Source organism: Neopelma chrysocephalum, unplaced genomic scaffold (genome assembly GCF_003984885.1).
Source record: "Neopelma chrysocephalum unplaced genomic scaffold, ASM398488v2 Primary Assembly neopelma1_23, whole genome shotgun sequence".
NCBI classification, from domain to species: domain Eukaryota; kingdom Metazoa; phylum Chordata; class Aves; order Passeriformes; family Pipridae; genus Neopelma; species Neopelma chrysocephalum.
The window spans coordinates 10,206,276-10,231,294 of NW_020897691.1; the positions used below are offsets into that span (position 1 = coordinate 10,206,276).

The 25,019-nt window shown below is 35.7% G+C and overlaps 1 protein-coding gene across 4 annotated transcripts in view; it reads left to right on the top strand.

Moving 5' to 3' along the window:
• The window catches only part of PDE10A (phosphodiesterase 10A), a 362,187-nt gene that overhangs the window by 243,571 nt on the left and 93,597 nt on the right, over nucleotides 1-25,019 (top strand). For all 4 annotated transcript variants that reach the window (XM_027686793.1, XM_027686767.1, XM_027686777.1 and 1 more), the window contains exon 2: nucleotides 15,980-16,108. In XM_027686793.1, the coding sequence (XP_027542594.1) occupies nucleotides 15,980-16,108 (129 nt within the window). The remainder of the gene's footprint in view (nucleotides 1-15,979; nucleotides 16,109-25,019) is intronic.

Sequence of the window (25,019 nt, forward strand, 5' to 3'; positions counted from 1 at the left end):
TTTCTGGAAAATTCAGCTTTGTTGAAGTAAAAGTACAAACAAATTAGTTCTAATAGAAAGATGAGTTATGAGTTAATAATTCGGTTTAAATTTTTCACAATTCTAACGAAAATAAAGTACTAAGTAATAAAATTAAAAATAAACAAAAATGTCCACAATTTTCATTCTCCTATGAAGTTGTCTTTTTAATACTGATAACAAATAAAAGCAAATTTCAGGATGTTGGAATATTTATGTTTCTTGGGAAATTCTACTTTCCAGCTATTTATAAGAAACTAATTGATTAGATTTGGATATTTTTAATAAGTACTTGTTTATGATATCCAAAAAGCCTGCTAGCTGATCTTTTCAGGACATTATGTAGTTGCAGGTTAAACTGTAGCTATGTGGCCTCTCAGACAGCATGCATTCATTCTACCACATTTTAGACTGTAGTTCACAATCATTGTAGACCAGAGGAGATTATCAGTGTTGCTGTATGAAGAGATCATGCCTTCCCTCAACCCAGGCTGCTTATTCCTACCCTCATACTGTTCATTCTTTGCTACTAAATACAGGTTCACATAAGTAAACAGGATAACTTGATTTTGGCAAAAGCTGTTAATTTATGTTTGGGGTTGGGTTTTTATTTGTTTGTTTGGGGGGTTTTGATTGTTCATTTGGGGTTTTTGTTTGTTTGGTTTGGGGCTTTTGTTTGTTTTTCTGGTTAATTTTGTATATTTGGCTACTCGTTCCAGTTCTGTGTGGTGCCTACCCACATAGAAGCTTCATTCCTTTACCTCCTTAGTCTTGGTACTCTCTGACCTGTGTTCATCCTCATGCCTCTCAAGTTTGCTTTGGCATTTTGTATGTACTTTCTCCTAGCTTTATTCTACCCATTTACCTATGGTGAAAAAGTGTTCATGTATGGAACCTTGTGACCTTTTCCTGCTGATAATGTATCTGGTATCTCTTGAGCCTGTCTATCACACAAAAAGATGACTGTGCCTAAATAATTTGAGTTAATGTATTTCTCATTAGCCCTTTGCTTGCCTCTTTGTTCCTTCTACTAATCTCTGCACACACACACACCCCTCCACACACACCCTCACCCAGTTAAAAATCCATACGGATTAAAATTTCCCCATCTGCTGTCATGCTAAGTGCACTCAACTTACTTATGAAAATATTTAGTGTCTATTGACCTCAGAATGCTTGGATATCTTGCAATGAAGTTAGAGTATGTGTCACAGTCATTTAAACATAAGCTTTGGAGGATTGCTTGTGTGCTGGAAAGACATGCCAGGGACTTGGATGAGTTTGGCTGTCAGGTTATGTTCATTAGCTCGTGTAGTAATGTGAACAGCACCAACACTGCTGTTCACAAAATTACTAAGCCATTACTCTGAAAAATAATGTGACAATGGTACTAAAGGTGAAACAGTAATGTGCTGTTATTTATGACTGCTTTTTGTCATTGATACCATATCCCTGAGAGACCTCCTGCTGCCATTTTTCTTGCAGTACAACATGGAGTCACCTGGGTTTTCTCCAGATCTTTCATGCCACTGTCAGTTAAATTGAATAGTATTAAAATTTATATTCTCCAACCTACAGAGTTTGCAGTCTTGGAGGCTTTCCCAGAGTGAATATGAATATGAAGAACTTTAAAAACATTGAAAGCTACCCATTTGTTAAATCTCTTTATTTTGTCTGATTTGAAATTTTTGAAGTCCTTTCTTTTACTTCTCCTATTTGGTATGTTATGATACATCTTTTAACTGGCTAGTTTTGGAAGTGGATCAGTCTGTTTTTGTGCTATTAATGTGATTGTTAAGATATTGTTTTAGAATTTTTGTTTTACCATTCTAAGATATTGTAAGGGACCTGTTATGATCTCATGAGCACTATTTGGTTGGCCAGTGAGCTGGACAGAAATCAGAATCTCAGCCCCCAGGACTGTAATACACGAAAGTGAAAATTTATGACCAGCCCTGTGGAAATATGCTCCAATTTCCTGTTTTAGAGTGTCCATCTTACATGGACATCTTTATAGTTCTAGAGTGTTTTCTGAATGTAGTCAATGGCCAAGTTCAAGTAGGCCAGATGAAACCAGGTTATTACAAAGTGATTATTGCAAGCAATTCTACCTGTATTTTTTTTTCTTATTGAGTACTTTATCATCCTTGCCTGTGAAAAGTTTGTATAAATCATTATAGCAAAGACACAATGCAAAACATGCATCCTGTGAATTCGGGATTTTTTATAAGGTGTTTTCTGAGTCCTATACAAACACATGCTCTCAGTTTTCTTCTCCTGTTTTCCTTTTCACTTCTGTTCTTTCCAGTTCTTCTCCCCTCCTTCCCCCTTCCTTTTTCTTCTAACGATGCTTTTTGGAGGTGAACATATGTTTATGAGCTACACTGTCTCCAAAACGAACAAAAGAGGGTGGGGAGATGATGAAGAGGAGGAGGACAAGGAAAAGATGCAGCTGCTCATTTTCAATTTTTGAAACTAGCCTTGGATCCTTAGCATTTGCTTAAGCTTTATGATAAAAACTAGGGGCATGACTGAAACATTTTTATCTTTGTTTTACTGTGGTTGCCAAAAAGAAAATCTTAAAATAGTAATAAATATATTTTTTGAATTCCCATCTAAAATAGTATCAATATAAGATGTTTTGCCAGATGAGATCGCATGTGTAGACGATTGCCACAGCAGTGAAAGCTTTTAGAAAAACAGCCAACGCCATATGTTGGTTTTTATTCTGTGGTGCCAACATCCAAGTCAGTAAAAGGTATTTTAATTTATTTCACCTACTAGGAAGTAGAAATCCTTGTGGCATTGGGTCCTATAATTCTATTGAACCTGCACAAGCAGTGTGCCCTCACACAAAGACCAGCAGCATCCTGGGCTACATTAGGAAGAGCATTGCCAGCAGGTCAATGGGTGATCCTGCCCATCTCCCCAGCCCTACTGAAACACATCTTGAGTGCTGGGCCCAGCTTTGTGCTTCCCCAGTACAAGAGACATATGGGCATAGTGGAGTGACTCCAGTGAAGGGCCATAAAGATGATTGGGACTGGACTGTTCAATCTGGAGAAAAGAAGACTTGGGGGGATCTTATACTTGTGTAAAAGTACCTTATAGAGGGGAAAGTAAAATAGATGGAGCCAGGTTCTTCTTGGCAGTTTCTCTAACCCTTGGAGGTTCTCAAAGCTGATGGGCCAGGACTCTGAACAACCCACTGTAGGTGACCCTGCTTGAGCAGGGGGTGGGTTTGGTGATGATCTCTAGAGATGCCTGCCATCCTCAGTGAATCTGCAATTCTTGTGTGCCTCTGATTCAGAGTTTAGCTGAAGTACTGGGCTATGTCAAATACCAGTGAACAAGTTGTATGTTCTCACATATTTTTCTGAGTGGTAATGTTAATGAAATATTATTATTAACACTATTAGGGAAAAAATTGTGGTTGAGGAACAAAGCTTGAAACAATGTGTGGAATGAAATATGTTTGAGGCTTTGTTGCACAACTCTTCACATGTTAGTGAGCTCTTACCCACATAAGTAGTCTCACTGACGTCAATAGGACTACTCCTATAAGTGTTCACCAGTGCAAATAAGGGTTGCACAATGTGTTCTTGTCTGTAATGTACAAGTGTATGTAACACAGTATTTAATTATCACTTCAATACTCTTTTACTTCAGTGGCATATTCATTTAAATATCCCAAATTATACTGCTTTTCCTAGACTGTATTTTACTGACATAGAGATATCAATACATCCATCACCATAAAATTGAGCAGAGATAGCATCTTGGAAAAATCCTCTTTCCTTCAGTTCATTTATACAGTTGAAAAAAAGAGCTGACAGAAAAAAAGAAAATAATTTTCTTCCTTTTTAGTATTTTAAATAAATTGAAGTTTCTAACTTTCTTCTGACAGTTTGATGGAGTCAGTGCTTTACTTTCAGTGCTTAATTAGTCTGAAGGTAGGCTTTCTATTCCCCATAAAAGAATTAAATATGGGTTTTTATTTTAAATGTCTTTCAAAGTTCAATTTTGTATAAAGAGGCATTTTGTATCTATATTTTATAGTAATAAAAAAAGGTAGGGCTAAAAGCAGTTTCCGACATCAATTATGTGGTACCAACTCTTTGTATTTCAACTTTATTGCTAAAACATCTGCTGTAGCGCTTTTGGGGTTTGAAAAAAGGCTATGTTGTACTCTCTAACATTCGAGTGATAAAGCCAGAGTGTCTGTCACAAAAACTGATTTTTTTTGAAGACTTTTAGAAGCTTTTATTTTTTAATACTTCTTTTCTAGTTGTAAGTATTGCAATTTTTGTCAAGGTGCTTGAATTAGGTTAGAGAGTCTTCTGGAACTACTGTAGGAATAGTTGAATAGTTGCATATGCGTAGTTGGAGTTAAATCTCTGGACTTGTGAAATGTTGTAAGAATACAATGTTATAATATAGAAAAATGAGCCTGGTCCACTTTGTGAAGAGGATGGGTTATTCGTTCAGACCAGTGGCACCATTACAAAGAGATGATCTATAATGCTGAAAACTCTTTTAAAGTAATTGTTAAAATAGGAAAGAAAAAACTGAATTGCCGGAAGCTAAAATAAGAAAAACTGATACTGAAATTAGAATGAAATTAGAATAAATTAGTTATTTATTTAATAGGTACACCCATTTTGTACCCACTAGTAACCCAAAGAGACTAAATAGAAACTCTTCTACAGCTCAGTGTTTTATTTAAAATTGGATGTCTTTTTCAAAAAAAGGTGTGCACCAGTCCAACCTTCAGTTTGTTAGGCATAATGTACGTCTAACAGACAACAACCTTTTTGTTAATCAATAGGTCAGGATCTTGACAGCACTTTCTATCTATCTTAAAACAAGTGAACCTGTAAATATCATGGATAGTCTTTAGATCAAATAAGAATAGCACCTTGCAGCCTGTTCCTTCCATACTTTCTGAAGTCTTCCATTCAACAACTTGTCAGGCTTGTGCATAGTAATCTTTTTGGATTTCAGTAAAGCTTTTGGTACTGTCACAGGATCCTTCTGGACAAAATGTCCAGCACACAGCTGGATAAACATATCATGCAGTGGGTGAGCAACTGGCTCACAGGTCAAGCACAAAGAGTGAATGGGGTAACATCAGACTGGTGTCTCGTCACTGGTAGGGTTCTGCAGTGCTCCATCCTCAGCCTCAGCCCAGTTCTCTTCAACATCTTCATTAATGACCTGGACACAGGACTAAAAGGAATACTAAGTAAGTTTGCTGATGAAACTAAATTGGAATGAGCTGTTGACCCCTTGAGGGCAGAGAGGTCCTGCAGGGAGACTTCAACAAATTAGAGACCGGCAACTGTATGAAATTTAACAAGGGCAAGTGCCAGACACTGCATCTGGGACAGGGCAATCCTGGCTGTGTGTACAGACCAGGGAATGAGAGGCTGGAGAGCAGCATTGTGGAAAGGGACCTGAGGATCCTGGTTGATGGCAAGTTGAAAATGAGTCAGCAGTGCCCTGGCAGCCAGGAGGGCCAAGCCTGTCCTGGGGTGCGTCAGGTACAGCATAACCAGCTGTTCAAAGGCAGTGGTTGTCCCAGTTTACTCTGCACTGGTGCAGCCCCACCTTGAGTACTGTGTGCAATTTTGGGCACCACAATATAAAAAAGATATTAAGCTCCTAGAGAGTGACCAAAGGAGGGCAGTGAGGATGGTGAAGGGTCTTCAGGGGAAGCCCTTTGAGAAGTGGATGAGGTCATTTGGTCTGTTCAGTCTGGAGAAGAGGAGACTGAGGGGAGACCTCATTGTGGTCTTTAACACCCTCATGAGGAAAGTGGAGGGGCAGGCACAGGTCTCTTCTCTCTGATGACCTGAGGGAATGGCCTGAAGTTATGTCAGGAAAGGTTTAGGTTGAATATCAGGAAAAGGTCCTTCACCCAGAGAGTGGTTGGGCACTGGAACAGGCTTCCCAGGGAAGTGGTCACAGCACCAAGCCTGGCAGAGTTCAAGAAGCATTTGGACAATGTTCTCAGGCACATGGTGTGACTCTTGGGGTGTGCTGTGCAGGGCCAGGAGTTGGACTTGATGATCATGATGGGCCCCTTCCAACTCAGCATATTCTATGATTCTATGATAGTACAGTTACAGAATATGTGAAATTCTTCAGTTAAACTGACATGTATTTTTCTATATGTTTTATTTTAGCCACCATGTCCAGAAAAATGCTTCCCCTGAACCAGATCAAACCTTTCTGGATGTGGTTAGATTTCTTCCTATTAGGACTTTTTAGTGACTGACTTCTCTGGGTTTTGTACTTTCTCATTTTGTGAAGGGATGTTTACTGTTTTTCTTTTTAAACACCCTAATACTATAAGTTTGGAGGGGATTAAAAGAAGAATGATAAATCCTGGTCTGTGGTGCTGCAGATATGGCTCTAGTACCTCCAAAGTAGAGAACACTCAGGTGTCCAAACTTGTTGCTAAGTAGTATGTTATTTGACTATGTGTAGTTGTTATTTAAGAAGAGCATGTGCTCTGGGAAACTTTCTTAAAATGTCTACTAATCTTAGTGTTAAGATGAAGTGGGATCCTCCTTTCAGAAGGAAGAACACTCTCTGTTTCATATTTAGTGAAATGACAGAGTGAGACTTGGCACAGGCATGTAGTATATCTCAAAGGAGGTTTCATCATAATGGATCTTGTTTATGGAATAAGTTAAGTAACAGTTTAGTGAACAGCACTGTAAATTTATATTGGTAAGTATATTATAAAGTGTTTACAGAACTTCATTCACAGGAGTTAATTTTAAGAAATAAATGAGCTGTAAAACATTGCTAATAAAGACAATGGGACTACTCTTTAGCCAGAAGAATTTACGAAAAAAGGGAGCTACTGTCAGGTGGGAGAAGACATTACATCAGCCAGAAGGTATTACCGGAGAAGACATAAATCAAGAACTTGGTCCCAACACCTGTTCTCAAGGGAAGAGTTAAGGCATTCTTACCTTGCTTAATCATTAGATTTTAAGTAGTTTAATTTGCAGGTGTATATGCTCTTTTCAGAGATGTGCAAGTTCTGAGTGACTTGACATTTTTCATAATGAGTTATGAATGAACTGTATTTTAGTACTTTTCACCTTCAAGATACGTGTTACTGTTCAGGTATATTTTGGGCAGAAGACAAGGTAACCTGGCTCTGTGTGTTGCACAAGAGAAGAAAAAAAAGCAAATAATTATACCGATATGTTCCTTATACATCTACAAATACATTTTAACTTACTTCAGTGTAATGCATTAATTAGAAATGGGTTGATAATTATTTTTATCAGCAACCTTGATGATACATAGCTTTCTCCTCAAGAAACTATTTGAAATTATTTGATTACAATTTGCAAGTCCTAAAGCATGTCTGTAGTCCATTTGTTAGCTGTTTGCAGAGTGTTAATTAAATTTCCAAATTTGGTCCCATCATGCACCTGGAAGGAGAATAAAGCTTGTTACAGACCCCTCAGAGTTACTGCAATGTGCTAATGAGAACTGAAGAGAAGCTACTCTCAAACCAGGAAAGTAAGTCAGAGTTTTAGAAAGCCCCATACATCAACTAATGGATGATATTACAGCATAACAGTATACATGCAGGATTATGCCATTCAGACAATTTGAAGTGCGTTTTGAAACCCTATGAAAAATAATTATTCAAATTGAGAATGCATTCACCGCATTAGGCATACATATAATTCCTGTGGAAAGATTATAGGTCTTTTAGCTCCAGCTAATGAAAACTGATTTCATCAACAGTTTTATATGGCATTTTGCTTTTTAACTTAATACTGAAGGAGTGCTCAGAGCTGCTAGTACAGTGCAGATCTTGAGTGCTGGATTTTGGGAGACATGAACAGTTGAGTATCTGCAGATGTCTAGGGCTCAAGCTTGCAAGATGCTGACAATGTCAGGAAAAACACCATGGAAGTTGGTGGAAACTAAAGGCGCTTATGTCCATGCCTTGCTCATCATCTGGCATGTTCAGGTGCAAAGGCACATCCGTGGCTTTTTCATCAGGAATATGGGATCTGAATTATGGGAAACAGGATGCAGTAGTTGTTGGTATTATTTCTGTATGAGCACATTCCAGTTCTGTTTAGCTGAGCTAGTCTTTATTTTATCTCTCTAAAACTTTAGCTGCTGGCATCATGGGTGAGATGTTGCGTTTCTGCTGCTGCCATCTACATGTATACAGAACCTGGGGGTTTATGCAGTAATTGGAGGCTGGCATAATTAAACATTCATCTTTTAATGAAGATTTTAAATGTTTAATGGTAAAATTTATTATATGGGAAACAAAGATATGCCCTTTTTAAATACCCAAAAATTTGGGTAGTGTGGTGTTTTCTGGTACTGTGTTATTGTTTTTCTCTGCTGATATGCTGGAGCTGTGTATTGTTTTTCCTCTAGCAATGCAGGCAGGAGCTGGAGGAGGAGGGGCAAAAAAGGTGAATGAAGCTGCTCACAGATAAGATTGTGAATTGATTTTTCAAGAAAAGAGAAGTCAAGGGAGATTCGACCACTCTGCTTACTTCATGTTAGTGATTATACTTTTTGCCAGACCAGTAATGTCAGGTTTCAGAGAGTTTGGGCACTTGGTCACATTACATTCCTGTATACTTAAATGGATTAAGATAAAAAGTCTGACTTGAAAAGGATATTTCAAAACTTACTGTGCCTGTGGTTTTGAATCCTGATGCTTTGAACAAAGAAGGGATTGATTTAATGGGATTAATGCTTAATCCAAATGAAGCAATGTACACACATGCCTTGAATGCTTTTGAGAATAACTACAAATATCGCTTATAAAGTTCTGTAGAAAAGTACAGAGAGGTGATCTCTGTATAAGAAAAAGATGGGACAAGACTGCTTTAAATAAAGGACACATGCAAAGTTGTGTTCAAAGTAGTGCTTCAGGATTACTTTTAGATATTTTTAAGTCTTTGTTTCTTTTACAAGTATGATACTTATTTTCAAGTGCTGATTTTGAGGAAGTGTTACATGTCTCTCTTCATACTTTTGATATTTCAGATGAGAAAAGCTGTTTTCAAATTAGACTTTATGTTCTCTTATATTTGGGGTAAGGTTGTTTTCTGTTTCAGATGATGCTTTATCTTTATCACCATGATTTTATTTTTTTTTTTTTGGCTTGCAGATTTTCTATGTGGCACAGTATATTGTTACTTACTTGGAGAAATTATTACTTTGCCCATATTTGCTGTGACTCTATGCCCCTCTAACTTCAGGGAAGAATTACCTTTTTAACCAAACAAACTAATTTGTGTATGGTATTTTTTATTTGAATTACTTTTTAAATTTTCTTTTTTTTTTATGTTAGCAGATGCAAAAATTTCAACATTTATAGTTATTTCCTTTCATGTTTCTTAGTAAAAGCTTTCTTGATACATGAAATTCACCTGGTTTCTTATAATGACCAATGTATACACTCACAATGTGTTTTCAAAACATTGAATTCTGTCTAACTGGGTGAAAGGTATGTTATATGCACCAAAGACTGTTGCAAGGGTTTTAGGGAAAGCAATATCTGCAGTCTTTCAGAGTGTAGTTGTTCTAGGATAGAACGCTGACTCTCACAAGTATTAGGCTGGCTCATCAATTTTTAACCGTTTGTCCCTGACTCCCTGTGTACCCCCCAGCCTGGGAACCAGAAACTTTAGGTGTAAACTAATTCTTGCCCAATCATGAGGTTTAAGTTAGTGGTTTTGGAAAAAAGACCAAATATCACAACACTAATGAAAAAATTGCAAGAATTGCTAATGATGTGTGTGACTCATGCTGCTAAATGGAGCAGATTTTTAAACATAGCTCTAGGCTTCAATTCTTTCAGCTCATTCACAGTCAGTTCTGCTTTATACTGAGCTCAGTGAAGCTATTCTCAGAGGAGAGTGCAGTGTGACATGGATTAAGAGTCAGAGAGTGGAGCCATTAATTGATTCAGTACTACATAGGTTACCTAATATCTAAGAAATATTTAAAATGTTTTAGGCAGCATAAAAAGCTGGAAGGAAAAATATAACTGTCAAGTGATTTTTAGCTTTATTACTTATTTTTTTAAAGGAATTCTGTAGGAGACTGGCTTAAAGGCAAGGAATAATTACTAAAAATTGATGCTTGAAGGAAGTTTTGTTTCTTCATTTATTTTTGAACCCAGCTATGCTATATCTGAGTTAGTAAACGGTGCACAGGAGCATTCTTAGGTACTGGAATTGGTTTTTTTGTCTGGAATGGCTCTTGGCAGTGCCTTGCCCAAGCCGGATAATGATGTCCCAGGCAGGTCCCGAATGTTGCTCTGGAGTAGGGTCAGGCCAGGGATGATTCCAAACAGGCAATCAACCTTTCCGCTTTCACTCAGCTTCCTTGTTGGAAATCAAGGAAGCTTAATAGTAAGGATGAAGGAGTTATAAGCCGCTTGGTTTCAGGTCAGTGAACAGCCCTAGACATATTCAGTTTACTGGTATAGACAAGCCTACCATGCCTCTTTGTAGGACTCTAAAAATTTAAACCTGTAAAGTGATTTTTAAGATGCTGAATTTGTCACATCTGCTCAAAAAAATCATTCTCTCCCTTAAGATAGAAGTAGTAGTGTTTAAAGCTTTTTTTTAAAAGTTATTTTCCAAATAGCATTTTTCTAACATCTTAAGAGGATAGCAACATGTAAGACTGCATCTATGTTTACAGTTTCTGTCTCTCCTAAAACCTAACATAGACATTATGAGGATTGTGTTAATCAACAGGGTGAATACTGATCACATTTATTATAAGAATCTTCCTATTCTGTAAACTTTGTCTCTTGGTATGCTTTATTCTTTACTGGTCATTCAAATATACATTTTGTTTGGAAACTGTCTTCATGCACTTGAGGCTTCTTGAAAAATGTTTGTGTCAGTACCTGTAAAATGATCTACCTGCATAGTACTCTCAGCTGCAATGAATGTTCTGTAATTTTCTCTTATTTAGTTCTTTTTTTAGTGCTACAGATTTTCTTTTTGACTAATGAAGCTGTTGGTCTACTTACACTGGACAGTGGGAGATTGCTCTGTGAAAGCAGTTGATCTCTTTTAAGGTTCTACTTGATGTTATCACTAATGAAATATTGCAATTGTTGAAATGAAAGCTTTACTGGTAGATCAAAAGGGAAAGCTAGACTTGCGCAGGCCACACAATCACTAAATCAAGCAGCCTGCAATACTCACACTGTCTTTGTATGAGACCCACAAGTAGAGCTATTTTGGAAGGTGGGGGTGCTGGTTTTTTTTGGTTTTGTTTGGCTTTTTGTAGAAGTACTAAAAAAACAGTTGAAGTTTTAGTTATGCTTTTGAAGTCCCAATGATCTAGTCCTGGTACACTGTTGAAATAAATAGAGAGTATATACAGTTTCCTGTGGTAGTTCATAATCTACATGAATAAGTATTCCTCTTTAAATAGCTCTACTAAACTTGCTAAATTATTCCAGGTAAAGGTTTCTTTATTCTTTACCCTTAGCAAAATGAAGTGTGTTTTTAAAGTATTGGTCATAGGACCACTGAAAAAATAGTTATTTGTTGAACCAGACTATCATAAGTGTTTTGGCTTTCTAGTTTAAGGTGAAATGACTGAACTGTGATATTTAGTAGCAATATTTTTATTTTCTATTGTTAGTTTAATTAAATAAAAAGGGAAGAAATCCACCCATAATTCTGTCTTCAACTCTGTATTTCTGCTATTAATTTCAGTGAAAAAGAAACAATTTCTCGTAGTTTGGGTAGGAAAAAAAACCCCAAACCAACACCCAAACACTCTTACACATGGTCCATTGAAAGCCAAAGAGTTATTTAAAAAAAAAAACAACCAAAAAACCCTCAAACTCCACCACTACAAAAAACAAACCCAAACCACAAACCACAAAACCAAAATTTTGATAGACTAGCATCAGCTATGCCAAATAACATGAACTGCTCGAGCCTCAGGCATATGCAAAGTGGAAAAACAGGGCTATGGTTTTTTGCTAGAATGCATCAATACCTCAGTTTATAGAAATACTACAAGTAAACACAATTGTTTTTCTGTCATGTTATTTATGCTTCTCACTCCTAACATCCCAGGGTGATTGTCCCAGGCCTTTTTCTGATGAAGGAATTGCCTCTTGAGTGGTTTTGGGAGGACAGGCCATCTTCTACTCTCTGCTTTGCACTGAGCTTTGCCAGCTTTACATCATCCTATCCTGTAATAATGAGATATACAAAATACCACAATAAGGTGAACCACTTGCATAAACCCCAGCATTTATTGAAAAGTTGTATTTCCATTTACTGTTCAAACAGGAGTAGCCCAGAAATGGAAAAATGAAACCAAACCCACCTTGATTAAGGTTTTCAATGCACATGAATAAACTTTTAAAAGCAGATGGTATGGCCAAAGAGAACATATTTCAAATTGAGATTTACACAACCTAAATGGGTGTGCTGGTCACAAAGTGAGGAGCTGCTGAGCTGGCACAAGTGTCAGGCAGCTGGAGCTGTTTCTTTGCCCACTCTTTGTTCAGAGGGAAATGAAAAAGAAGAGCTTATCTGATACATGTGTATACTTTTGCATGATATTTTTATCTTCATTTTCATTATTTAATGACAAATTAAGAACAAATAGTTAACACATGCATAAAACTTGACAAATAGCAAGCTGTGTCAGAAGGATATCAGCCCTGAAATGTGATTTTAGCATATAGACTAATGCAGTTATGAATGTGTGCCCTTCTGTCTTTTCCTTTGTTAGACACTGATGATATATACACTTGATGCTCTACACAAGAACTGATGAACAAGAATGAGAGAAGTCCTGGCATTACTGGAGATGATGGAAAGTAGTAGTGAGGGAAGAAGGAGTAGTGGAGAAATATTTCTAATATGAATGCATGTAGAAAAGTTTGCTGCCTCAAATGCTTAAGACCAATACAAAAACAGAATAACCAGCACTGGCTTGTGTTATTTTTGTTTGTAATTCTGTAAATGACACCTGAATGGTATGATAAACTTTTGGTTCCTGAGTTTGGTGTGTTATGGTCCTCTTTATTTAAATGTTATTAATCATTGCCTCTGAATTCTCAAATAGTTTTTTTTATTGCTAAGAATTAAAGGATTGCAGCACTTCAGTAGAAAGGTTGATAATATTTAGGAAAAATAAAATACATGTACCATAATTATTCAGGAGCATGTGAATGCTCAAGAGAGCAAATGTGTCCATCATTGAACCTATACATGATGTTACATAATAATCTTATTCTGATGTACATCTTATAATGTAGAAGGCATTATATCCGCCATAAAATAATTGTTTCTACACAGCTGTAAAACAATTTAACATTCAAGCATCTTTACAACACTTATTGTGTACGTAAAAGACAAAACATTTAAATTTCTTCTGAAAGGCTGCTGTCTATTAATGTTACATTTCGTGAAGTTACAATGTGTTCCTGCTAGTTTTGGTTGTGGAGTTTGTGTGTATGGTTGTAGTGGGTGTTTTTCAACACAGCAGGCTAAGAGTTGGGAACTGACTGATAAATCACCTTTAATCTAAGTAGAAAATAGGTTTAAGTTACTCTTTTTAAACTCTGCAAATATAGTAGTAAATCCTGTTTTGCTTGCTCCCATCTACAAATCTGGCATTGAAAAAGCACATCTGCACAGATGCCTTTGGTGAAATAAAGATGGGTAATTTAAAGGCTGTTGTAGGATTTCTTATATCAGCTTCATGAATCACTTTTCCATGTATGGTTAAGGCAATGCTTTTACCTTTAGGTTGCTAAAGTTGCATGATATCTGGAAATTAAACTTGAGACATGTAGACTGAAGTCTTATCTCAAATTTACATTTTATTGAATTTTGATGTGTATATTACAAAACCAACAACTTAGAAAGGTTTGAATCAAGAAAGAAAGTTACGTTTATTTTCACTGAAAAAAAAATCAACTCTTGTAGAGTTTCAGTTGCTAATTTTACAATCTTTTCAACTCCTAGTTTCTTACTAGAAGCAAAAAGTGTTTGTTTGCAGTCTAAAGACAATTTGGAAGTAGCAGGCATTTTGTGACAACCCTGTATTGATTATTTTTCATTCAGAACTTTAAAGGCAAATAAGTTTTGATGACTTTTTGATGGTTAAATCTGCTAAGTTTTTAAAACATTATAGTAATTATGAACAATTCTTAAAACACATTTCCTTTTAAAATTTTATTACTATGAAATTAGAAAGACTTACTTTTTCAAGGTATTACATTTTTCTTAGTTGAGCAAATTACAAAACTGTATTAATGAGTCTGATTTTTCAGAATGTGAGGTGATACCTGTATTGGCTCAAAAATCTACTTATTCATTTGGCACATATGTTTCTTTACAGACGCATTATGATCTAAATTTACAAGCTATCACGTAAGGTCAAACAATCGTAATGGGGTTTTACTTGTTTTCGTTTAACTTGCTGATCATCTACAGGTCTTATTGATTTAGGAAGAACCTTTTCTTCTCTCTTAATGAAAATCAGGATGCTCAATTAGCTTATTGAAGTGATCCAGATCTAGTGACTCTTGCCTGCAAATGTCAATGTTGTTATTTGAGGCTATGATATCCAACAGGAACTGCCACCTTTATGGATTAAGAGAAGGGGTAGTTTAAACAAGATATGAGCTGGTGGGGGCTGGTTGGTGTAGGGAGAGTGGCATAGTAGTTTGTTTTCTGGTGTTGCTTCCGAAAGACTTTCATTGTAAACGTTTGTAAGATATCTTAAAGATTACCATCATTGACTAGCATTGAAATTGCACTACAGCTGTTTTCATCACGTTCTGATACCACACAAAGCATAAAATAGGAAAATCTATCTTATTTTATAGCATGAATGCTTTCGAAAAGAGGTCAGTGTTGTTTAACCTGAACAACCTGAACAACTTTTTTTGCTGAACCTTGACTGCTTTCTGTGGAGAATTTGCTACTACATTTAGAGAAACCCAACACAAGAGAAGACAGCATATTTAAAGTTGTTACAGTGGTTGTTTCTCCTCTTCCCCTCAGATCTCATTAAGGCTTTTGTACTTGGGGTACCTATTCTCTCTGTGGGAGCCAAGCACCTTGGGACAGGTGCTCATCTTTTCTGCCTACCTCTTTGGAAAGCCTCAGCACTACTGGGTTCACCTCTCTGCGGCTGATCATTTTGTTTGGGGGAATTGTGAAGTGTATGATCAGATTATAATTTTATGAATTTTAAAATTTATTTATGTCAGGGATCTGAAATTCTGAATTTTGCTTCTTTTTCCAAAATGTTTACTGGAGTTATCTTTTTGTTACAGATATTGTAAAGGCCTTTTATCTGCAATTATTTTTGTTTTGATAACTAAATTGCTAAAGTAATGGAAACATACCTGCGAAAGTAGTTTATACGTCTAAAGTTAACTGAAGTAATTTCAGTACTTGAAAATTGCGTATGATTTTGGTGTTGCATAACAGTTTGTGTTGATTTTGCTGCCATTCACAGTGAGAATACTGAATTTGATGCTTTACAAGACATACCAGTTTACTTTCTTCTATCTCCTTCTAACCACGTTCTTTATCAATGTATCATCTTACATATCGTGGAAATAAGTACTTTTATAGTCACAGTCATAGTCATAAATTCCTACCTGGCTGTTTCTCCCAGGTACTGTTTACCTGTACCCCTCTAGGGGACGTTTTTTACATGGTATCTCGTATGGATATGCTTTGCTTCCACTGCTTTCTACATGACAGCTCATTTGTTTTTTACTGGGTATTTCTCTCTCTAGGAGGAGACAATTTAAATAGTCATGTATTCAATCAGTGTGTTAAAAAAAAGAATATTGATTCTTGCTCGTCTCTAGGTATTTTTTTCGTATGAGGGAGCTCATACTGATAATGTAATCAATTAATATTCTCTCTTTCAGGTTTAACAGATGAAAAAGTGAAGGCGTATCTTTCTCTTCACCCCCAGGTACTGGATGAGTTTGTGTCAGAAAGTGTAAGTGCAGAAACTGTGGAAAAATGGCTAAAAAGGAAAAATAACAGACAAGAAGGTAAGTCCTTTTCATTTGCGATTAATAGTTAGCTTTGAACAACTCAGTTATTTTTAGATTTAGAAAGGAAACCTAGTTTTGGTAAAACTTGACTGTTATAATTTTTATATTTAGGTTCCACAATTTTTTTAAAGGCAAAAATCCCCCTTTTTTTAATATTTTCAGCCTTCTGGTGTTTTTATTTTGAATTATTTTGGTATTCATTTTGGAAGTTTAGTTTACCCATTTTAAGTTGCAAATACTGTTCTGTCAACCTGCAATGTCTCTTGTGAAAACATAACTTGGACTTCTTGGATCTAAAATTCATAAGTTTTGAATTAAGATTATGCAGGATGTGCAGGATGTAAGCCTCAGTAAATTACTGGATATACCATCTCAAAGGTTGCTACTTGCAACATTTATTAAGTCAATTTTAGATAGGAATATTCACACAGAGGTTATAAACCAGTGTGTTGAATTCTAGAGGTGTTTCTGTTGGGTTGCTTTAGATAAAATACCTCACTAAACAGACCCAGAAGACATTTTTATGAGTCAGCTTGTATTGAAAATGTCTGTAAATTTTGTAATGACCTTAAATTTTGTGAGATTGTGTGCAAACATAAAATTTATGCAATACTAACAATTATTTGAAATGTACCAGGTAGTAAATAGCAAAAGAGGGAATTACAAAGGTGCGGGAAGAAACACCGATTTTGCTTTGAATGTGAATTACTTTGTGGCTGACTTCTAAGGTGCTTGAAGTTTAAGTTCTGGTGATACTTCTTATTTTAAAAAGAGGGGCTAAGATGATTGTGGGCAAGGGACAGAATCATATTGAGCCAGATTTCTGGTGGTGATAACTATATCTGATATTAAGGTGGCAGTAAATTGTTGTTGATTTAGAGAGATTACCTAATGGAAGAAGTATGTAGCAGTTTACTATATCTTTGTAGTTTACAAACTGCAGCACTGCAGGATGCTTATTGTTGTAATCCACAAAAGCAATCAGAAAATCACTGTTATGAATCAAGGGAATAAGTTGTGGCAATGCTTTTTGTAAACAGAAGATTAAAAAAAATGTTTTAGTGTTACCAGAAATTAATATTATTTATTTTTAAGAACTATGTTCATTTAAAAATTATGATTTTTCTCTAACACACTTGAAATCGCCATAAGAAATCATTTGTGTGTGTTTATAGTCTGGGTCAAGGATCTTGATGCTAAAACCGAATATAATATTCTTGTATTGCTAAGTGGAATGTATTAGTTCCTTTGTTGCTCAAAGTTTCCAATTTTTGGGAGGGAGGGGAGAAAGGTGTGAACTGAAGATACATTTTTGTGGAAATCCTTATGAAACTTTTTGAACCAACTGCAAAAGCAAAGTAACTACTGACCATTGTCTTAGCGAAGTTTGAACATGAATAGCTGCAACAGAGTGATTTGTCTTTTTTTTTCTTAGACTTTAAAACTTCTATATTATGGCTAATTCTCCCCAAACTTGTATTAAAAATGTCAAGCAATAGTTATGCTATCATTATCATTCAGCTTCATATCTGATATCATCAAACAGGTTTTTCTGCCTTCCTGCTACTTCCCTTTTGCTGACAGTGATCTTTAAGGTGGCTGTATTTGTTACACTACAGGCAGTTATGCAGATGTGGCTTCCTTAGTGTTGGATTTTAGATAAAAATAAGCAGAACCAGATTTAAAACTACACTTACCAAGTCAGAAAGAATAATTTGAATGCATTTTGTTTATAGAATGAAACAGATACTAATGAGCCTTCTCTGTGGTTTTCTTCTAGAAAGATAAAGTCTATAGCCATATAAAATCTCTCTGATAAGAAAACAACCTAATTTGTCAGAATGCAACGTTTTTAGGAAAGAAATTTGCTAGATGATTTACTCAGTTTATGTTATGTATGTACAAATTCTACTACCTGAGTTATGGTGGCATTGACAAATGAGGAGGAGAGGGTGGAACTGAATCTTTTGGTATCAGCATGGATGTGTGGTGACTTAAAATGACTAAGTAGCCTGAGTAACTTTACATCGGTAGGGATATAATTTTCCCTCTATCCTCTTGCTTTAATGTAGTCTACTTTATGAATGTTCACATCATGTAATGTGATACAGACAAAAAAGTAAGCTTTGTTTTTATTAGACAGTTGCCAGGCAGGCAAAATGCTTTTTTGAGGTCTCTGGCTTAGTGTCTGTACTCTTACACATTGGTGACGCAGAACAGTCATTAACCTATATGCAGAAATTGTGTCCTGCCTGATTTACAGACATCCAGCTGTGTGTACTCTTCAGCCAGAAGTCAATGGGCCTGCAGCCAGGGTAGTTTATCTGAATTTCATTAGGATGAGCATGAACTGAAATGTCCGATTTGGACTTAAGTGAACCAAAATTTATCTGTGACAGAGATTCACTGAATTAGTTACCTTAGATGGATCTTTTTTTTCACCTCAAAGTATTAAAAAGGAAGGAAATCAGTAAATACCATACTGTTTAAGGTGTAGTTATATCCCAAAACATAATGGGGTTGTGTCATCACTGTGTATGACAAATCTTGTATCTATCACAGTAAATGTAATATAGAAAGTTACTCATGACAGTTTGGTAGTGATGGTAATCTACCTGGGATTATAAGATACATTTTTCTTTACCCTCTTTTTTTAATCTTTTTCCTGATATATTGGAGAAAACCTGCAATGGTAGCAACGGGAAGGAATGCTTCCTGATATTTGGGTATTCACTGCAACTTTTTGAACTCTGACTATTATCTACCAATAAAATACATGCTCAAAACACACCCAGACCTTGTATTGTTGCACACAGCATTTCCAAACGACTCTATTTGTAATAAACAAACACTTGAGTTTTAATTTTTTTCTATCCAGATAATGGCTGAGTTAATCTGCCAGAAGAACTTTTCTTTTCCAGATGCCTAGATATAATACTCATAGAACTCACAAGACTTCTTCCATTGTCCTCTTCCATACCATTCAAGCAAAAGTAGCAGATGATTGTAGCAAGAGCCATAATATTTTGGAAGCTTTAGGCTCTGCTGCTGGATATATCCTCATCTCCCAACAAATTTCTCAGAAAAATATTTATGAATTCCAACCTTAATTATGTTATTTGAAACTTCACTGCCACAACACTAAGAGACTAAGCACATTGATTATAAGCCAGATGTGCATCTTTTACACTGCTGATACTGAATTTCATAGGTGTCTTTCCTAATCTTTTTAAAGACCCTTTTTATAGGAAGAAAAAAAGAAACTGTACAGAATTTGAAAGCTGCCTATCACTTGACATAGTTATTGCTTCCCATGGCCCTCATGTTCATCAAAGTGCATAATCACGTGCTTAATTAATGCTGTATATGGGCATATTAACAGCTTTATACATTATTTTCTTCCAGCAATACTTGCCCAAAACAGGAAAGCTAGGTATAGTGGGAACTTAAGGTGCTTTGCTACCATACAAATGCTGTTGTTAGGTAATTCATAAATACAATTTAAAAGAAGAATTAAATAGAAAATAGTACATTCAGTACAGGGTACAACACTGATTATGCTCAGAAGTTACTGTCTATTAAGTGCAATGGACTTACTGCATTTCCAGAAAGCTGAAATTTCATAATTGATCTGAAAAAAAAAGAAAAAAGTGAAGAAATTAGAAATTGCTTGCTTAATATGACATTAATTATGATATTGCTGTAATTTTTATTCAGGTTGTATAAGTCCTCAAGGAGATACTATTAGATTTTTCCTAGGCTTTGAAAAACAGTAAGATTAATTTCTTAGGGTAAGCCTAAGGTATTGCCATCCTGCTACTAATATTATCTTTTACGGACTTCATAATGTAATACTGTGCTGTAACCTGCTGTACATTCAAGAGAATGTATTATGTAATGTGACAAAAATATTTAGCATTTTCTGATATGTCCTTGCATGAGTTGTTAAACAGAAACATAAAATGGCTTTTTAAGTAATTTCACATATATTCATTTTTCTGGACTGTTTTTTCTGCTATGCTTTCCTGTATCCAGGGTTCCAGTTAGTGCTAAATAAGTGCTATTTGATAGCTATGATGTTGATATGATGCAAATGATTAAATGCGTGTATTTGGTTGTTTCAGTTAAAGGACATTTGTGAACATTCAAAATAATTTTTCTTTTTTATTTATCATTACATGATAAATTCACTTATAGTTTTATGCAATTACTGTAAGCAGTCTGCCTGACTGCTTTATAAAGTGTAGTTTTTCATTAGTCATTTAAATTCATGATTTTCTCATGGTGTATCTCATTCTTACGGTGTTTCTTCTAAAGCAACTGTTTGTCGATTCAGAATTCAGATTAAGTCTTGATTCTGTTCTCTATTTAGCTCAACAAATTCACTTTTCACCCTTTTCCCCCTTCCTTTCTATGTGCCCTAGAAGTGGGCAAAGATGACAGTCAGATTTGGTGCGTTTGGTAGAGGACTGGAATCAGTTATCTCTGAATATGCTCCTTCCAATCATTTGAAAACTCTGTAACCTCCCTAGAGTAGCTTTCAGTGAGCTAAGTGAGTATAGAAAGGATAGAGCTCTGTGCAGGTTTCTTTTTCTTACTTTATAGTATGTGCTGAGTTGAAGGTTTTGGTGACAGAGCTACTTTATTTAAGACTGCTCCATTCTGTGGTCTTTAGACACAGAAGCCTTTTTTTTAGTCCATTTTTCTTAACTGGAGGAATAGGATCTGTGGCAAGAGACTTTGTCATACCCAGACTTTGAGATTATATATAAAGAGAGAATTTGTTTACTAGTCCCTTCAGACTAATACTAAAAGAAAAATTGTACTAGGCTGCATCACTGACATATAAAAAAATAAAAGTTCTGTACAGAAAGTGGTTTCTTTTCTGGTGCTTCAGTTCCAGGTTTTAAGGTATCAGCATAATGGGCTTTAAAGTTTGCTACAGTCCTTGAGAGGCAAAATAGTGAGTTATGGAAAGATATTGATATGTAGCTCTATTTAGGGAGCAAGTCTGTGCTTAAATATTTATAGTTAAGCAATACTGAAGTATAAAGTTCTACATTAGATCATATTTATTCCATTATTTACTCTTTTAATTATGTTGTTCATTCCATCTTTTAAAAGATGGTGTGTAGAGGAACATTATTTGCACTTTGCCTAAGGTTGTTAAATATATGAAAGGATGAATAACATGCATTTCCCTAAACGGGGATAGAGTATATGAAAAGATATATGAAGGCAGGACATGTGTCAGTATATGTATGCTAAATATATGTCATCTTGCTGCCAGAATTAAAAAGAAAAAAAAAAAGGGAGCCTAGGCTTGATTTGTTAGTTTTTGAGGTCTGTGCATTTCCACACTGACTAGGCAGAGATACCTGTTCGCTAGTGCAGGGTAGGACCTGTAGCACTGTAGATGAGGGATACTCAGAATGCGGAGACTATCACTCCACAGCTTGCTGCAATTCTGATATATCCCCAACCCAGGCAAGAGGAACTGATTTGGCAGCATGTTAATGACCTCCTTGATTTATAATTAGGCTGTCTTAATATTTCATTGATGCTGCAGACATGCTGTTTCATTCTGATGCATTCTTGCTGTGCTTATGTTTGTGACATCCAAGCAGGCAACAAATACATGCCAAAAAGCAAGAGTGATTGTGGGAATTATTTGGACAGTGCTGACTTTGCACCATTGACACCTGAGTAGTAGTTCTTAATGCTTCTTATTAGCAAACCCCAGTATTTACATACTTTGATACCTTTCTAGGATTTTTTTTTTTCTCAAAATAAGGCAGAAAGGATGAATCCTCCAATTCCATTCTCTCCAGTACAAGTGAAGTAATTGCTTACCCTGTTCTTCCTGTGCTTCCCTCAGTGTCCCTAATGACCAGTTAGAGACAAGATGTTGGTTTAGGTGGTCTTGCGGGTCTGAACCAAGGTAACTGGTATGATACTGACAGTATCATACCCAGATTCTGAGATAACATCTAGACTGATAAAAGTTGCCTCTATTGTACATATTTTTCTCAGAAAAGTTGCAATAATATCTGGGAACTAGGTAGATCCCATTTCTCTGTGTATTTGGTATAGTCCTCACTTACACAGAGGTAAAACCAATTCAGAGACTTTTGTATGGAATAGTTTACAGGTTGCCATTTTTCATGTGTCTAGAAAGTTTGTTAGTGTATCAGTATTTCAGAGGCAGATAGTTGAAGTGAAGGCAGTTCCCAGTGCTGTGGTGGAGCTCTACATACTCCAGATAATGAAAATGGCATACATTTGTCACAGGTACAGAAAAATTTTGAAGAAGATTTCTGGGGAGACTGTTGTATTGTAGCATTGTTTTTAAAAATTGTTTTGTTGCTGCATCATTTCCTGAAACGGTACAATTTTCTGAAGTGAAATGGTTTCTTTCCTGTGTGACCAGTTCAATGTTTGTTTTTAATTGTTTTCTCTGAGTTAATCAGAAGAGAGCCAGCTTAGAAGTGAGTTCATTTTGGCTGTGAAAATATTGAGAAGGAGTTAGTGAAAAAGTTTCTCCTTGTTATGTTGTCGGTGTGTTCTTTTGGACAGAAAAAAAAAGGCTAATGGAAAGGATCTATAGGTCAGATAGATCAGGAATTATTTAATGTACTGATAGTACAGAAATATTGAGCAGTTGTCTCTTGGTAGATAATACTGAGGTCCTGAGTGGCAATGCTGTTTTCTGTTCAGCGTGTCTTGATGTTGAAGCAGTTACTGATTTTATTCTTTATTATTTGAATGGCTATCACTAGCAAACTCCAAACAAGTGCCAAAATGAACTTGATACATTGTTTTCTTCTAATTCGCTGAAGAATGTGAGAGTTTATTGTCTGATTTCTTTTTTTTTTTTTTGAGTGGGTTAGGTGAAGGAGGTGATTTTTCTATTTTTCTGGAACTCTCCTGCATATTTGGAATTGTTTAGATGGTCAGAGATTTACAGGGGGTAATCCTTTAATGACAAGATGTTTGGCCTTAGGAATTAGACGTCACAGCTTGGTCTGAGTTCCCTTTTGAACTAATTGTGTTAATCACATTATATCTAGAGGAATTATTCTCAACATGTACTTAAACTAATGCTTGTTGTGTCTTTGTTAGGCTTTGTTTATGTTTTTTTCTGTCTACTCAAAAATACTGCTGCTTATCTGTAAGCCTTGCTTCATAGAATCATTTTCTGACCAGTACTTCTAGCTATATTAGAAAATAAACCGACTTTGATTTTTGTCGTTTCTCAGTCTTTCTCGGATTTAGGATATGGAGCTTCTTTTAGTACCTTACTGAGGAACAGGTTTCCCAGTTTTCTTATTGTTTCTCTTCAGTTTCCATTTTGAACCTTTCCAGATTATCAATATCTTCTGGAAAGTGTGGGCAGTATAGGAGTGATACTGTTGCAATAAAGGGTTCATTAGTGTTGTATGCAAAAGAAAACCATTTTACTCCTGTGTGAGCCAGTACTCTTTAATGCTGTCTGGCCTTGATGCTCTTTGTTTTCAGATTATTTCTCTCCTGTACATGGATCTTTCTTTTAGAGTAAAAACCAAGCAAGCAAAAAAAAACCACCAAAACTCACTAATTGGTGGAGAGCTTCATTCCGATGACATATGTGAAGACTGTATACCCACGTAGCTAACACTTTTTAATAATAATTATTTATGTCAATGTCAGCTAACCTGTTTTACCTGCATTGAAATGGAGTAGGAACATTCTCATAGCCTGTAAGCTGAGAAAGAAAGAAATAACAAGGGAATAGTCATTAACTTTTATGGGACAGTAGCTTTTTAATCCAAATATAGAAGTATTAACTTGAGAAATGTTGGCTAGACAAGGTCTGTAATCAGACATTGACCAATAAGGATAAAATGACAAAATGTAAAATAATTATAGATGTCAGCATTTTTTGTTCTGTCCATTAAATGAGACTTGCATCGTTGAGGAAAAGAAGGTGTGTGGTCATGCAGTGTAATAGTCTGTTACACTACATGTGCACAAAGAAAGGATAAATGCCATATTTATTCATGGATATTTTGTATGGAATAGTGAAAACTCAATTCAGTAAAGTTCTTGATACCTTATCCATATGTAATATATCTGCAAAAATTCTGCCATCTCTGTTGTCTCACAGGAAGTACAGGAAGCCCTGAGGATGAGTGAAAATTCATCTTTACTGTGGAGATGGCTAGTTGGGTATTAATGATAATGCCATATTTTGTAAATGGGTGATTTTATGTTTCTGGGGGTAGAAGCAATTAATATTTGTCTTAACCTCATATTGGCTATTAGTGAAGATTTTCAGCAGAAATTTTACTTCTGAAACTGCTCTGTTGTCTTAAGACTTTGAAATCAGATTGTACACACAGAACACTAAAGTACAGGCATAGTATGGGCTTAATGAAGACTAAAAATTTTCAGTGTGTTATCCTGTAATGATTTAGCTAATAATGATGGTAATTCAGTTACTTTATCCTTTAAAGTAGCTATGATTAGATAGAATTTTAGACTAGTTGTCCTGTGTTTGTCTATCAGATCAGATTTAGTGCAACTGATTCAAAAAGTGTACTTTTCATGGTGAGTCATAGATACTCCTTCTATTTGTCCTAGTGGTCATTGGTAGATCAGGTGCTTTGAAGAGGTAGCTTTGTCCAAAAATTACTTCTTCATACTGTGCATGGTGAAATAAATCCTGTCATTTAACTTTCAACTGGACTATAGTAAACTTTTGTTTTTTACATGTTCTATGAGTGCATGTAAAATTACATTCCCACTTCATTCAGCAAGTGGAAGGTCTACTCATGACTTCATTCTCGTTGGTTTACTTCTATGCATTCACTAATTTATTGCTTCAGGTGACAATACCTGTTTAAATATGTTATAGGAGGGATACGTA